At 42.3% G+C, this 16,816-nt stretch overlaps 1 protein-coding gene across 1 annotated transcript in view; it reads left to right on the top strand.

The window, feature by feature from the left end:
• LOC146189836 (fatty acid synthase-like) overlaps positions 1 to 16,482 on the top strand; it is a 51,903-nt gene extending 35,421 nt beyond the window's left edge. The window contains exons 18-24 of the mRNA XM_084605355.1: positions 189 to 518; positions 3,640 to 3,759; positions 4,996 to 5,351; positions 6,526 to 6,879; positions 9,531 to 9,774; positions 13,817 to 14,059; positions 16,271 to 16,482. Coding sequence (XP_084461481.1) covers positions 189 to 518; positions 3,640 to 3,759; positions 4,996 to 5,351; positions 6,526 to 6,879; positions 9,531 to 9,774; positions 13,817 to 14,059; positions 16,271 to 16,482 — 1,859 coding nt within the window. The remainder of the gene's footprint in view (positions 1 to 188; positions 519 to 3,639; positions 3,760 to 4,995; positions 5,352 to 6,525; positions 6,880 to 9,530; positions 9,775 to 13,816; positions 14,060 to 16,270) is intronic.
• The last annotated feature ends 334 nt before the right edge of the window (positions 16,483 to 16,816 follow it).

Below are 16,816 nucleotides of genomic sequence, written 5' to 3'. Positions count from 1 at the left end.
CTAATAGTGAATCGAAAGGCCTACAGGTGACTAAAGGGCCTTTCGGTCGTCTTCGGCGCCCATGCAAATGCGTAAATAATTTTTTTTTTTTTGTGTGGTTCTGCATTGTACACATAAATTAGCCCTGTTTTCTTGAGTTCATTCAGCGCAAGTACCGCAAAAGCGTGCTCTCCCGTTTCATTACAAAGGTGACACGACAACCTCTGACAGCTTGGTTGGGTTGGAGTTCTCGGGTCGCGATCCGTGTGGACGCCGTGTAATGGGCTTGGTGCCCGCCAAGGCAATAAGCACGACCGTCGCAGTCGATCCGGACTGGCTCTGGGAGGTACCCGAAGACTGGAGCCTAGAGGAGGCTTCCACTGTTCCCGCTGCATACTGCATTGTTTACTATGCACTACTGGGGCGAGGTAATATGCGGCGTGGTGAGTCGCTCCTTGTCCTATCCGGCGGCGGAGCTGCTGGACAAGCCGCCATCTCTGTCGCACTCTCCATGGGCTGTACAGTCTTTACGACCGTAGGTGAGTGATTGAGCACAGGTTTTTTACTTAATTGAGAGTTTTTTCTCGTGCTTACTAGCGGTCTTTTACCACGCATTTAAAGAAATTTGTTTCAAGACTACTCTAGGCGCAATTTGAGAGTGTGATCTCCCTTTTACGTGTATTGACATGCATGTAAGCATTGTACCGCAGCCGTAGATGTGACTGCCGTCAGCTTAACCCTTATGCTAGCAAGATCAACTGGCAAGCACTGGGGGATATAGGAGTGGCTTTACAAGCACTGGCCTAAGAAAGGGTAGAGTTTGAGCTATACGTCAACCGAATGCAAGGTAGCGCATCAATTGTATCTAAAAGTAGCAGGAAGGCGTTTCTAAAGTATTAATATGTGTAGCACTAGCCCTAAAGAAAAGGTTGCAGAATCGTGTTTTGCGCATCTTGATTGGTGACGCAGTTGTCATCAAAGTGACTGCATAAAATATGTGACGTCGGCTATTGGGAATTTCGTTATTCCAATTATCCATTATGGATTATTGCGCCTTGTTCATTGTTAAAATAAAATAAATATTGATGCCAACAACATTGTCGGTACTTTCTAGAACGACCAAGATAATGAATGTACACATATGGCTCGGTACAGTAGAACAAGCAGTTCGAATACGCGCCACAGTCGTCGCCACAATTAATGAGCGGACATGCCATTTCCGGCGACCTTCCTGTACACTGTATGCGTTCGGTTTCGGCTTTGTGCGCAAAAAGCACCGGATGTCGTCCTCCTGCGGGGTTTGCAGAAATTAATATTTTTTTTTTTAATTTAGAGATTTGAGAGGGCATTGTCTTATCCCCCATAGCTTCGAACTCGCATTCACATTGAATAACCTACTTTGTTAATGAAGTTGGCTAGCGGATAGATATATGATTTCCTAATGATATGAAAATATTTTAAACGTAATTGCGTCTGGGTCATCTGCGAGTTGTTTCACTGAAATTATACATGTCTCTATAGAGAACTATACATTTTAAGAAGTTTTTAATGCATTCTCTGGTACATCCTGTTCAAGTGAGGCTGAAGACAAAGCTCTGGGAGTTTTCGCGTGGAAACCGCACAAAAGAAAGATAATATTTTTTTTTACTTAGGCTATGTCATCATGCTATTGAGAAAAACGTTCAACTCTCAGAATAATGCGCCACTTTCCTATATATAACCTGAAAAATATACATTGCCTACAAGTGCTGCGCGTAGCATTTCTAGAATTAAACGCGATGAGATCACTAAAGTATTAAATTTAGGGCTATTCTGACGCTGAAGTTTCAACCGTCTATGCTTTCAAATTGCTATTGATTTACTGTAATTACGCACCTAAAGAAAAAGTAATTCACATAAAACTCTTCCATGCTGTGAACAGCTCTTGCCTATGGCGCGCCTTTCACGCTTCTACTCTTCAGGTGAAGAAGCATAATTAATAAGCTTTCCTGCGACTGTTGTGCCACACTAGAGGCAAAATATCATGAAATACTATGGTGCTTGTGTTTTTTTAACGAACACAGTGAGGTTTTAAAAACGCGAACACCGCAATGTTTTAAACAGAGCGATAGCTGCTAACTGCAATGATTAAGGAATTGTTGCTTTATATTAGCTTCGTCCCAAATTCGCCACAATTATTCTTTCACGGCCACGCCACCGTTGTCATTTCATAGGCCATTCGGGTGCGGAACCCCGGGACGAGAGATTGGTTCCCGGCCACGGTGGGCACTATTCAATGGAGGCAAAAATCGTGCGCCCGCGCGCATTGCGATGTCAGTGCACGTTAAAACCCCAGATGGCCGAAACTTACAGAGCCCTTCACTACTGCTTCTCTATTATCCTGAGTCGCATTGGGACTTTAAACTCCATAAACCAAGCCAATCATTTAAAGTTCTTTTACCGATAATATCGTTACGGACTTATTCTCAAGCAGAGCACGGAGGAGGGAAGAAGGAAGGGAAGAAGAAGTGTGCGCACCTTTTCGACCTTTGTCTTGTGGCACCTGGGTTGCTCCCCGCTGACCGTGTGTACCTGGCGTACTGAACCGGCTAGAACGTCTCAGTCTCGACGCTAAGGGCGTAACATTGTGGTGGAGGTGCTGGGTGTTGATCCCCGTACCTCTCGCATATATAAGTAAAAAACTAAATTTTTGTACTGATAAATCTTTCCATAACGAAAATGCTGATACCGTATTTCCGCAGCACTCTATAGGAGGTATTCAAGTGACGTCACGGCCGCCATTTTGTGGTGCAGAACGCACCTTCTACAGAGGAAGCCAGAGCAGATAAACTGATTCAATATGGCTGCAGCCTTTCGCGTTGCTTCATGCACCACGTAATGGCCGCCACTACACCCTAGGTGCATACTCCCTAGATATGCCACTTATTAACTGAATCATTTGTTATTAGGTATTTTGTTTCATAATTTCACTGTTGTAGCATACTTGATTAAATTATATTTAGCGCACAACTTCAAATCGACCATTAAAAATCGTCCTCATGGTATGCACTTGAAAATCATTTAGCGTATTTTTGTGCGTCGATTGTGCTTTGTTAAACAAAACACTCCTACATCTTTCAGATTCAATCGTAACTGTTTAAGAGCAGAGGCAGATACTTTTTTCCCCTGTTGCAGATTATCGCACTTTTCTGGCAAATTTCATGGTGATGTTTGATGCGCAAGCTGATGTCGCCTCAAATGAAAGTATTTTAAGCTAGGTTTTTGACACATTTTACTTAGCGGTCATATCAAAGCGCTCAGCTTGTCTAGAAAAATATATGCTGCTACGCAAGTTCTTCAGTAATGTAATATTGCCAACAATACAATTCTCTGTCCAGTTTAGGGATTGAAAACCTTTGTTACTAGCCAGTATATCACAGCTCTCGCCTGAAACACGCGCGGAGCGTAAAACCCAATTTCTGCGGAATAAATAGTTGTTATGGTAAGAATAAAATACAAATAATCGGTTTTCAGAAGTCCCTATTTCAGCTATTTCAGGCACCTCTCATTAACATACCACGTTTCTAGCTTTTAGCCCTAAGCGCCATTGTTCTCACCGTAGTCTGATATATGTGCTTTGACAGCGCAGTTTCTATTGATTTTTTTTTTTCCGGCCGGTAGATTCTGAAGGAGAAGAAGAATATCTGAAAGCTCGTTACCCTCAACTGTCCCGTCTAAACATTGTAAACTCTTCTAAGGGGTCGACCAAGGAACATATATTTCGAGAAACTAAAGGCAGAGGTAAGTACTCTTCGTTACTATAGTTGCGAGCCGAGCAGTATACTGCCCGGCCATAACACAAAAATGCATGGCCAGCTGGTAAGAAATCTGTTAATCAAATAAAAATGTTTGTTAGTGCAAGATCACAGTCACTTATTGAAATATGCTGCAAGCGGACCAAATATTTTGTTATATTTACGCGAAGCTAAAATATGCACCGTGGAAGCGGGACAAGTTGCAGAACAGAAAAATTCACGAGGGTTTAGCCCTGGATACAAACAAGATATATCTGAATCTGTACCATGATATATATTTCATTTCGGGATTCTGCTCATCGAAAACTTTTTAATGATATTTGATGACGTTGTATTTTTATTCACTTAGCTAAATACCAGTAATTGTTGAGCTCTACAATTATTTTAGTAAAGTTGCGCTCGATTCAAGCTAACCAAAAATATGTGAGGTGACGCAGTAACCTACATTTGATTTTTCAGTTTTAACCACAGCTAAATAAAGTATTTATTGGGTTTAAAATTAGTCCGTGCATATATACCTGACATAAGCTATATAACGATGTGCGACCTAATTCTGTACCACAAAGTAAAGTGTTTTCAATCATTAAAGTAAAGATAATTGCACCTAAAATTGGCCCGGTGCAGCGATACTCGGCAGAGGCTGTCCAATGATACATGAGTTCTTAATGCCCTTAAACGTCTACTTTTTATTCAAGAATAACTAATTAGCTGTAATTATTCCGATGCGTTTTAGTAAACAGTAAGTGCGTCATGTGATTATAAACGGCCAGTAAGTTATCCAGTCGGGCACCAGTTATCCATAGCACACTATTTTAAGAGGACTTGTCCCTAGGTAGGCCCAGTTTGACCCTGGGAGCGCTAGATGGCCTTCCAGGGCTAATGAAGGTAGGCCCTGTTCTGCAGCACTAGTAGTATATGTATTGTTCTAAAACAGAAAAGTTTAAATAAAGGGTTTTCATTGTCCGACAGTTGGTAGTGAACAGCAATTAAATGTGTACGTTAGTCTCCTTACACGCTTTGAAGGTGCATTTAAATGCCATAGGATAGCCAGAAGAAAGACCTACAATTTTCAAGGCGTCCAAGGCACTGTATTTTCTAGCTTATCTCATTTTCATTGAAGGAACCTGCACCGGCGATGCACACGTTGACGAGTATCATTGATCACTGCTACAACGTATCTGAGTTTCCTTTGCACTCTTTTTCTCTATCCCACTCTCGACAGGCGTAAATTTAGTGCTGAGCTTTGAGTCCGGTAAGGCGCATCGGGGAAGCATTCGATGCCTGGCCAAGCATGGCCGTTTCCTGGAGATCAGCATGTTCAACCTTTCAAGTGACTACCCCTTTGGAAAGGCGATGTCTTCGAACAGCATCACCATTCATGGCATATCGCTACAGACGCTGCACGATGATGATCCTGTAAGCACAGAAGAGAAACATCGTGTCTGGCAGCACGTCTTAGAAGGCATTCGATGTGGGGCAGTACGGCCTCTGGACACACAACGATTCCGATGGGATCAAGCCGAGGAGGCATTCCGCTTCATGGGCTCCAAAGAGCATTCAAGAAAAGTTGTGCTTGAGGTAACCGTGTCCTTTAAAGTCCTATTTATGCCCCCACAAACTTTAGTTCATTCACAGTTGAGCTCGAGAAAGAAAGCTTAGAACCAGCAGACCTAACCCTCGCTGCTAAATATGCGCACTAGTGAGACATTAGCGTTTAGCTGCGATGGCTACGACTACCGGTAGGCTATGGTAATTTCTAAAACAAAAGATTCTTGATGAGGTAAGGCACGAACCGTGCTTATTTTTGAGCTGTCTATTCATTTTGTTAATCATTTGGCTAATGACAACACGGCGGTGTTAGGTGCTATAGGTAAAGAACTCAACGTCAGCTTTCTTGCGAAAGCTTCGTATTTTTCATAGGTTCTTTTTCGGGCGCAACATCAAAGTACCCATCAATCTGCCTAAGCTTTATTTGCTGTCTCTTTCACTCAAGTTCTTGTTCTTTTTATCAGGCCCAAAAAATCTCAAGAAATTATTCTCAACAATCTCAAAAATGAACGACTGAGGAATAGTCTATTGTGATTTACCATCTCAGGTTGTCGGAGCAAGTGTAAGAAACATTCTTTAGCTCAGATTTTGCTCTGAGCTAGAAAAGTAGGTCATAAGTATAATTATCACCGCGAACAATCGCCCCACAGTCTATTGTTTCTTTCTTATAGAAATTATTATACCTACTGCTGCACAATTCATACAAGATTAACCCCGAAGACTTCGTGAAAAAAAGCCAGTCCAGAATAACACGTCATAAACATCCCCTCTTTCTTGGGGAATTTTTCTGTAGCAACAACACTTTTTACTTTTCTTTTTTTCCGCAAACAGTGCGCGATTGGAATGCACTTGACGCCTCAGTTGTAAGGCAACCTACAGTCCAAAAGTTCTTAGAGCTTGCCGAGCCTACTTGGTTATCATGAAGCTGTCTGAATTTGTGTCAAAGCTCCGGCGATATATGATTTATATTGTATAACTGATTTTTTGGTGTTCTTTGTGCTATTCTATGAAGGTTTTCCATATTGAATCGGCCACATCAGCAATTATGTCCATGTCATGCAGTTGCATGTCCACTTCTGTAAAAACCCCATTCGGGTTGACAGTATATCAAAATAAAAAATAAAAATGCAAATGCATGTGTCTCCTTGTAGACACATAGTTTCTGTACTCGCGGCCAATAGATTACGCTACTGTTTCCGGCTAGGTGCGGCCAGAGGAAAGCACACGCAAGAAATGCCTACCTTCGATCCTGACCTTGAAGGCCGCGGCACGTACATATTTCGACAGAGAGAAGTCATACGTTATAGTCGGAGGACTGGGTGGCATGGGCCTCGAGCTTGCTGACTGGATGGTGGGTCGCGGCTGTCGCAAGCTCTTCCTCACTTCCCGCTCTGGAGTACGGACGGGATACCAGCGCCTCTGCCTCAAAAGATGGCAGCACAGTGGTGCTCAAATTATTGTGTGCAACTCCGACATTTCCACGGAGGAAGGCGCTCGGAAGGTGATTGAAGGAGCTTTGAACATGGGACCTGTTGGTGGTATCTTTAACCTCGCCGTGGTAAGTGACAATGTTTCGACAACATTAGGCTTATTTGCGCGCACCTGATATGCCTCTTTATCAAAAGCTACCATCTACTGCTCCGTTCATGCATAAATGCGCATCCAATATACGTCGCGAAGATCGCAGATATAAATACTGCCAATGATGCAAGCAACGATGGTTTTATTGTCTTGAAAGAAGACTGTCGCATCGGGACCCTATTCTTGATTCCTATTCAATTCAATGTTTTCGACACGAAATTTCCACGCTGTGTCATTCAAGTAAATACTTAGCTTTGGCATGTGAAAACACCCGTTGAGGTTAACACTTTAAGCCTTACATACTGTTAAGTGACCTAATATTCCAATAAATGCATATATTACCTTTTATATCCATAGTAGGAATGCTTAGTGACTCTCAAAACGAAAACGCATACTACTGAAGTGTAAGTTTGGAGTTTGGAAAATGAGCTTCTCAAGAGCACTTGGCTGCACAGTGGTCTTCCGAGTTCCGTTCACGCATATTTCACTTAACCCCTAACCTCTGCTTGCTTCCACCTAAAAAGAAGCGAATGGCTGACGGCGTATTGGATTAGTGTCTTCGGTGCACATGTTCGCTGTTGACAATACGGTTCCTTGTTCAGTGCGATAAACGAACACAGTGCATTCTCAACGTCTATCTGAAAAAAATACGCATAAACAGAGTATCCCCGCCGGTATAGTTCACTATGGAGGAATGTGCTTTAGAGATTCACTTTTCCTATCTGCACATTCCTGTTTACCGCTGAAATGAGAGCCCAGGCTTAACGTAAGAAATATTAAATGGACGATCAGTATAAAAGTGATTAAACGCTTTTTGGAAGATTTGACATGTTAGTAAGATGAGGGATTAACCTGGGCGTTAGGCAGTGAGGTATTTACAGAAATGTTGTGTTGAACTCGATTGCGGCATGAGCATACGAAAATGCTGGGATTGGGCGGTATTTTTAGACATTCATGCGAAAGTAAGTGCATGAAATTCTGCCAGTGCTTTAGTCTCGAAACGTCGGCTTGCTGGGCAACCGTCTTAATGTATTATTGAAAAGACGGAATATCAGCTTTAAAAATGTGCGCATGTGGCATTCGTTGCTAAAGAAAGTTTAAAACAGTTAGTGCTTATTACACGCAGCTTTGCATTGGTATTAGCGGAAAGGACAATAGCTTGAAGCATACCCTGCATTACTACTTATACAGTTATACTTGCTACATACACTTAGAACAGCTAGTAACAGCAGAATCGGACCATGAAAGGGAATAACAAGAAGAATAAGATTAGGATAGAGCGCATCTGGCCAGTTCTCGCTGATAATGACTAGAAGCATGAGCGGTATCGCTCAAGAGGAAAGTATATAACAGTTGCATCTTACCTGTGCTCACCCATAGGGCTAAATCGTGGAGGCTAACCAAAAGGATTCTACTTAAGCTGAGGACAACGCAAAGAGCTATGGTACAGAAAACGGTTGGTGTAATGTTGAGATATGAAGCGTGCAGAGTGGGTCAGAGTAAGAACTCGATTTATTGATGTTCTAATATAAATAAAGAAGCACAGGGCATCAAGAAGGGCAGTGCATGTAGTGCGAAAAAAGGATAACCGATGGTCAATAAGGGTAACGAATCGGATTCAAGCAGAAGGTAAGCGTTGCAGAGGGCGGCAGAAAGTTAGGTGGGCGGATGAGGTTAAAATGTTCTCAGGGGTCTAATTGATGCATTTAGCACAAGACCTGGTTAGTTGGAGTAATACAGGAGAGGCATTTGCCCTGCAGTAGGTATAATCCAGCTGCTGCTGATGCTGGTGCTGCTGCTGATGGTGATACATTTCTTTGTATAGCATGTATTTTATAATAAGTTAGAGTTAAGCTAGCAGCGACGGCCCGAACCAAAGATATGAGTAGCTGCAATTGCAGACCTTCCAACCCGGCTTTTGGCAATTACAGCTCTGATACTCTACGAAGCATGCTACTTTACGTAAAAGACGAGAACATACTCTAAATAAAATACCATGAAAAATAAGAGTACAGCCGGCCAAATCACAAACTGTCGTGCGTGACAGCCGTTTCTTCTGTTCACTTGCGCCTCCAGTGCGGCTCAAACTTCAAGGAAGGTCATGATTAAGCAAGGGCTTGGTGCGCCTTTGCCTTTGCTTAAACTTTTCGCAGCGTAGCCGCTCTGTAATGCTCAAAGTCACAGAAAATGCGGCCTTCGTACGTACGCCCGGTAAAGATTTGGCCGGCTGTACATGTTCAACAGGTGCACATATCCACAAATGTTCACTCATGGGATTACAGTGCTTATGCATTTATACACATGCACATACTTATATGTGTCCTGAAATTAGGTCTAACCGGAGAACTAGTGCTTCAAGGTAAAAAGGTGATTATTCAATATAGGTATTCCATCACATACTCAGAATGCTGAAACATGTACTTATCTATGCTGGCTTGCTCCAAAACCCTTGGCTTTTGCAGCATAGACGTATCTCTTCTAGTTTTTTAAACTCAAGTTTGTAAGCGATTAAGAAGTTAATCCTGTACAAGGGTTGCTTATCATTCTCGCGAGCCAGCATGAAATTATTTGGAGCCTAGAAAGTTTCTTGGAAGCTGGCAAAGCTGGGGCGTTTGCTCAAATCTGCAGGTCCTCCGCAATGCCATGCTTGAATCTCAGACTGCAGAGTCCTTCAAATACGTTTCTAAGCCGAAGGTCGACGGCACCAGACACCTAGACAAAGTGTCTCGAAAGTTATGCCCGGATCTTGACCACTTCGTTGTCTTCTCATCCGTGTCTTGCGGTCGAGGCAATGCCGGACAGACAAACTACGGCTACGCCAACTCAGCCATGGAACGTATCTGCGAGCGACGGGTCGTCGACGGATTACCCGGTTAGCTTTAACTGTTTCATGGGACCTTTTTCTGCTTGAATGTAAGTTTCGTAATATTTCTTATAGATGAGGAATGTTCGGTGCCATCTTTATTTATTGCTCAAAGGATGACCGCCCATATGCATAGGTTGAGCGTTAAAAAATATTGGCTTCACTGTCTTATATTAGCCGCAGTTGTCATATTTTGAGCGATTAGCTTACCCTAAGCAATACCAGTAGCTTCTTCTTAAGGGGAAGATCTGTGTGAATAAATTGTTATTTTTCCACTAGGATATGTCTGGCTTGGCAAAAGAAGCCTTCTGGAGGCACCGCTGATAGAGAGACTTGCAAGCCGCTTTGTGAGAATTTTTGCAGCCTAAAATGCCAGAGTGAGTGTCATCTATAGAAATATTATACAGTAGCCTGCACAGATGGAAATGGTATGTGAAAATCCAATATCACGGGAAGTTTTCCTATAAGTTTTTCTAAGCAGTTTGACAAATTTTGTGTAGCTTCTCCTGTCTCATTTTTTCCAACTTTAACAACAAATTCCGCACCGGATGCATTACAACATTAGAGCTCGCGCAGTAATACCATCGTGGACGATATGTTCTTACAAACGAGAGGAAACGTAATGTTGTGCAAGATTATCTTGTTAAGATTTCAGTGCTTTTCTGCCACACCGCGCAAGAAACGTCACTAGTGGTGTTGTAGTGTTAGTCAGCCAATACGTTTTAATATTTCTTCGTTTTTGTTTTTTCTTGCAATTGACTGGGAGGATGTGACTCCCTTTACGTTTTCTATTTGTGATGGCTCATTCCAGTGACAGGAAAAGCATGACGTCATTTTAACCCGTTCGGAAATGACAGCCCTGAAATATAGAATAAATAAACATATACCATCAATTTTTTAGCTGAATGATTTTTGCATAATTTGGCTGTAATTGCAAACAATACTCACCTACAAAATGCTAAACATGTGAAAAAATATTCGTGCCAAAGTAAAGCTCCAACTGATACATTGATAATTTATTCCATGTGAAAGCAAGGCCAGGGTGAAAGCTGTGAGCTCAGCTTAACATTCGCTTGACAAGCACGGGGAAATGACAGAAGACACGTTGAATTACACACGTGCTATGATTCCCACCTGGTTAAAAGCAAAAATTACCATTAAGAATCGCTCTGTAGCAGCACCTGAAATTGTAAGAAACCACTACTCACTTAAAATATGGAAGCAATAGAACAAATGCGTCCTAGTAACCTCACAATTTGTTTCGCGGCTTAACGGGATGCATTATAGTTCAATGAACAGTGTAAAAGTATTGTCATTATTATTGCATTAAGCATGAATAATTCTTTGCTGTGAAAATTTTGTTAGAGTCGCCCATTACAACGTCGAACACCCCGAGGCCAGTAAAGGAGTACAGCGCGTGAATTGTATGCAAACTAGTCAACATAGCTGTGTTTTATTCAAATTGGTAGTTTGGTAGTTTTTATTGGTAGTTTTCTAAATATAGAAATTTGATATAGAAGGCAACATGTTTGTGCACCCTTCTATGCCCAATGATTTCAATATAATAAACGTGCCTGTAGATGTATCCGTCATTTCATACGCTAGGACTTTCGAGTAAGTAGTAATGGCCACAATTATTATTTTGTTTGAGGACCACTTTTCTAGTAAAAGGAAGCAATCTTATTTTCAGAATTCATGTTTTCTATCTTAAGAAATCAATAAAACGTTACTGCAAGCCAAACATCATTCATCAAAAAGAAGCATGTGGCCAGCTACTGTACATATTATTGCGCCCTATAGAAAAAACGTCAGAAAGGAAACAGGTAGAGTTTGCTCTTTCCTGTTCTCTAATATCCATTGCGCACGCCGAAAAAAGGCTCAACTCGACTCCTCGTTTACACAAAATGGAGGTGGGCGGCTGAGAACAGCGCGTTAAAATGTCGCCCAAATCAGGTCCGAGCAGTTAGCCTCAAAATTATTTTAGTTATAACTTCAAGCACAGGATTATTATTTGAGTCGTATACCCAAGACTACTCCTAAATGAACTCGTCCCATCGATTGATCGAACGCTTTTTGGGACCTTTCGATTAGAGGGTGCTCCGCTAGGATTGTTATTAATTTTGAAAACTGAGATTCCCGAGTTCCTCCACACGCCACCATCTTCTGCATGCTCGAGTATTAGCAAGCTCGCTGTAGCATGCATTGGCTTGAAGCAGAAGCCAGGCAACAAAAGCTGCTCTTATTAAACCCGCCCACTTATGGTGCCGAAAGGAGACATAGACGTAAAATGATCTGCAGTACTGGTGTTGCATATTCTAGACGTTCAACATCTCAACAAGGCCAAATGCAACCATCCGTTCATATCATTGCTCGGGCGGGGCATGGTAACATCCAGAACCCCTATCTTCCCCTGCTGTTAATATCTGCAAGTGTTTCCATACCGCACAGGCAGATTGGGCGTTGGCGCCCTACGCATTTGTCGCGGGCAAGCGTACTAGGACATGAACGGGGCTCTCACTTCGGCTAGCCACCGTGAGGGCTTACGCTGCTCAAGCCGAAAGCCAGAATGTTAGACATATTGAGCTTCGCTCTTCTTTCGCTAGGGAATGGCGTAGGCGTTGTCTAGAGCGAAGTAAACGAATTGTACTCACGATGTGCAAAGCATTCGCTAATCTTTCTCGAGTTCAGTGATCATAACTGTGCATATAGTTAGATTTTTATGCGCCGGGAAAAGCATGTATACAGTCGCACTCAATATCAAGACTAACCTTCACTAGCATGCTTAATTCTCTATCAAAGCATTAACAATACAAAAATAAAATGACGAAGAATTGAAACGCTCGCTCACATCGTCCACTGCTATGTCTTTCAATAAATTAGCTATCGTCGCGTCAATCAAAATTTTGCGTTTGCTGTTTTAGTCGCCTGATAGCAATCAACTTCGCATTGATACCTAATTATACAATATATGTTCTGGCGATTTTCATTAACATTATGCACAGCTCTTATTTTTAGTTTAAATGTCACCAAATGAAAATGAAATGAAAAACCACTTTTTTCAGAACTATCCGACTCCTTCATCAGTTCTCAATGTGTGCAATTGCTTACTTCAGTCTTTTCGACCTCGTAAATAATCTGTAGGGCCATTGATCGTAGACCATGCATATAAGATAGCGAAAGCGTTTCTAGTATTTCGTTAAAATTGGCATATGTTTGGTGAATATTTCATTACTCAAGCAACAGATCCCTGCATGAGTACGCGTCGGCTTTCAGTACAATAGTTTTTAAATGTCAGCCTTGCGGCCACATATGCCTCAGTTTTCGTCTACCGCGCTTCGATACCTGTTTGTTTGCCATCTTTCTGCTGTTTCACCCAATCAAGGAAGCGGTTGAGTTCTTACAACGTAATGCTAAGAAACGCAGCCAGGAGATCTTGCATACTGCGCTTTGAGTCTTCTCTTCTGGTCGCGATCATTTGGTCCGGTTAGGAGATGTTCGATATTTGAAGTCGGTTTTCATGTCATTTTTATCCCTTCGTTACCGAGGATAAGGTTCACGGTTGCAAAGAGGCCTTTTTTGCATAAGAAATGCAAACACGTGTTTCCCGAACGCATCTGCGTGACCAATTGCTGTAATTATTTTTGATTTTGTTGACTTGTGTCTAGTCCTATATGACAGCGATTGAAGTAGGTGGGGTATCATTTATTGTTTATTTTTGAGGCTAGACACAACTATATGCCTTTCGAGTTTTTTCTCAATTGACGAGACACAGATGCCACTCGCTTTCTTCAGCAAAGCTCTTCACTGCACATTCGGTAGAAAGACTGGGCTGACATGTTACTTTATTTTAGCGCATGGTTTAAAGATGCATTGAAACAGTCATCAGCTCTCGCCTTTTGAGTCACTCTCTCAGTATACATTGTAGCCTGCACAAAGAATCAAAAGCAGGGTACCTAACATATGACGCTTTTTTGCAGCAGCAGGAGCAGCAAAAGCGAAAGTAATTTTCTTACCCGCTAACCGATGGAAATTCTGACATTTTTTCTCCAAGGTCTTGCCATCCAGTGGGGCCCCGTTGGTGAAGTAGGTGTTCTGCACCGGGAGAAGGGTGGAGACATGGACGTCGGTGGCTACGCTCCGCAGAAAATCCGTTCCTGCATGAACGTGATGGACCAGTTCCTGAACCAGAATCAGCCCGTCGTATCAAGTCTGGTCAGGGCAGATGTGATCGCAAAAAGTGAGAACAGTCTGATCAGGACAAGTCATCTTGTCGACACCATTGCGCAAATATTGGGTAGGTGGGCGAAGTGCCATTGCTAAGGCTCTTAAGGAGCTTGATTTGTTCAGCTTAGTTTTAGGGTTTAACTTCCCAGAGTGACACAGCTTATCGGAGACACCATATTGGAGAAATCCGGAAATTTCCACCACCTGCAGGTCTTTAACATGCACCGACATCGCACAGCACGTGGGCGCCTGGCTTTTCGTCCCATCGAAAAGCGGCCGCTGTGGACGGGATTACATTTCGCTTCTTTGGGCACGAAAGTGGAGCACCGTAGCCACTGCATTACCGCGGCGGTGAAAGGAGCCTAATTATAGCTCATCTAAATATTCAGTGATAGTGCTCCTTAAGAATACTAATCGTGCCCCGCTCCAACTTATTCTGCGGAAAAATGAGTTCCCTTTACCAGAAAGCATTGGTTATTGCAAATAACATCACGAAGAAAAGGAGACATGAACGGCACACAAATGAAAAGAGACTATATACAGGATGTTTCAGAAAGCCAGCTACTGATTTGTTTAAAAAACGACTTTTGGAAACCAGACATGAATAAAGTTTCTGTGGCAGAGCAACAGCACTGTATGGTCTGAGGATGCTGGGCATGAGCACGCAAGGAAATGTTGATGTGTAAGCTGCATAACTAATTTTTACTTCTAACAGATTTAGTTACGCATGTTTTTGCATAATAAATTTATAGCCGTCCTATATTTTAAATAGTCATATCAGCCTTTAAAACTGTGAAATCATCCACTGATTCATCGAGTATTGATATCTCGCGTCAAAAGACGAACGCTTCCTGGCTGCTGAACTAAGGACCCTCGCCGCATTATCTGAGTCGAATGATTGGTTGGTTTGATTGGTTTGTAGGGTTTAACCTCCCAAAGCAACTCGGGCTATGAGAGACGCCGTAGTAGAGGACTCCGGAAATTTCGACCACCCGGGGTTCTTTAACGTGCACTGACATCGTACAGCACACGGGAGCGATGTCAGTGAATAAAGTTTTTCCTAATATTTCTTTCTAAAAACCCTCGCTCCATGCCCTGCGCCAGCACCGTCAACCAACAACCCATGCGCCACGTGACCTTTTTCGTCTCACTTGCGCTGGAGCATCCAGAGGCGAGGAACACCGCACGGTATCTGCGCTGATGATAGACAACCGGGCTAGCGCAGTGCTTACAGAACGAACTTTTTTCGAATGCGCCCGTCTTTTCACATATGAATGTCAACATTTGTCAAGCCACCGGGTTGATGTTGATTACTTATTCGAAATTTCAAACGGTGATATCACTATTAATAATGGCCGACTAAATCACTAATTGCGACTACAAATTATGGTTTCAAAAGTTAATAACAAAATTGTAACGACAAATACCATACCCCCTAGAGCGAAACATTAGCGAAGCTATTTTGATCTATTTTCCGATATATTGGTGCAATGTATTTGAGGGATGCTTGTATATCGTATGTATGTAGGCCATACTAAGCCACTCTTTTGCTCACAATCTAAAAAGAATTCCCCCGATGAAGATGGGCCACGAGGAAACGGTGGAAATCTTGTTTGTTTGTGTTTGTTTCATATTCTGTGAAATTCTATTTAGAACCGGACTCTCTCATGGTTCGCAAATCATTTTTTGCTCGGTTCCATCGAGAACAACGCCGCGCGCATAAAGCCCCGAACTGTCACATAAGAGCTGCAATATAAATATATCATGCCATTTTAATAGTTAACGTTATTTACATTTATTCTGGTGTCTACTAGCACTGCTGCGATTGTGCAGCGGAAGCGATATTCATATCTCAGGAAGCCTTGCTTTGGGAATTACAAACTGGCATCCTTGAAACGATAGGTAAAATGTTCGCGTGCTTTCATTGCATATTGTTGATGTTCTCAGCAATACAGTTTATGTGGATTACAATATTGATTTTCAATACGTTTATTTGAAAAAGACCGGCATCACATCGTCTAACGCACTGAATCGTATCTAGAATGAGGCTTGCAGAAAATTTTCATCTTCTTGTCATCCGCCTCATGAAGAATCTACTCATATAGCACATCTTTTAATTCATACTATTGCAGAAGCATTATTATTACATTTTCGTTCATTATATTTCTTGCATAATGACTGTATGTTTAGTCATTAATGTAGCAGTAGACTGGGACGCATGTCAAGCTCTCTGGGAGAACGTAGTGTTAATCGGAATGTTTAAACTGGTGGTATGACGCAGGCTTCAAGGATCCATCGGCTTTGAGCATGAACATGACTCTTGGAGAACTCGGCATGGACTCCTTGGTGGGCGTAGAAGTGCAGCGCACCTTAGAACGGGACTACGACCTGCCACTTTCCATGTCAGAGATACGGCAACTTACCTTCAGTCGCTTGAAGGAGATCAGGGGAGTCCTTATCGAAGGCCTAACCACTGACAAGAAGCTCCCGTAGCAATAAATAGATTACCACCTGTGAATAAATTCCTCAAGTTTGACGTGTTCGTGTGATAATGTTGGGCGAATCACGTTTCAAATCAGTGAACATTTCCAATGGGGCTTCAAAAAATAAAACAGCATGCGACTGCTGTTCCCCAATTAAAGCTTTGGGGATTCAAGTTTTTCTTTCTGCTAAAAAATAAACTAGAGGTTGCACTTTATGGAGCAGCAGAATATGTGAACCGAGGATCCCTAGTTTCCATCAACTAGTTACACTGGTAACGATTCCCTTGTACAAATACTGATACCATTACTTATACCTTGCAAAAACAGCTTTACGAAATTGTGCT

The sequence above is a fragment of the Amblyomma maculatum genome, chromosome 5, assembly GCF_055883805.1.
Source record: "Amblyomma maculatum isolate TAMU_Amacu chromosome 5, ASM5588380v1, whole genome shotgun sequence".
Taxonomy (NCBI): Eukaryota; Metazoa; Arthropoda; class Arachnida; order Ixodida; family Ixodidae; genus Amblyomma; species Amblyomma maculatum.
The sequence above is the reverse complement of the archived record's forward strand: the minus strand, read 5'-3'. Positions and strand labels throughout refer to the sequence as shown.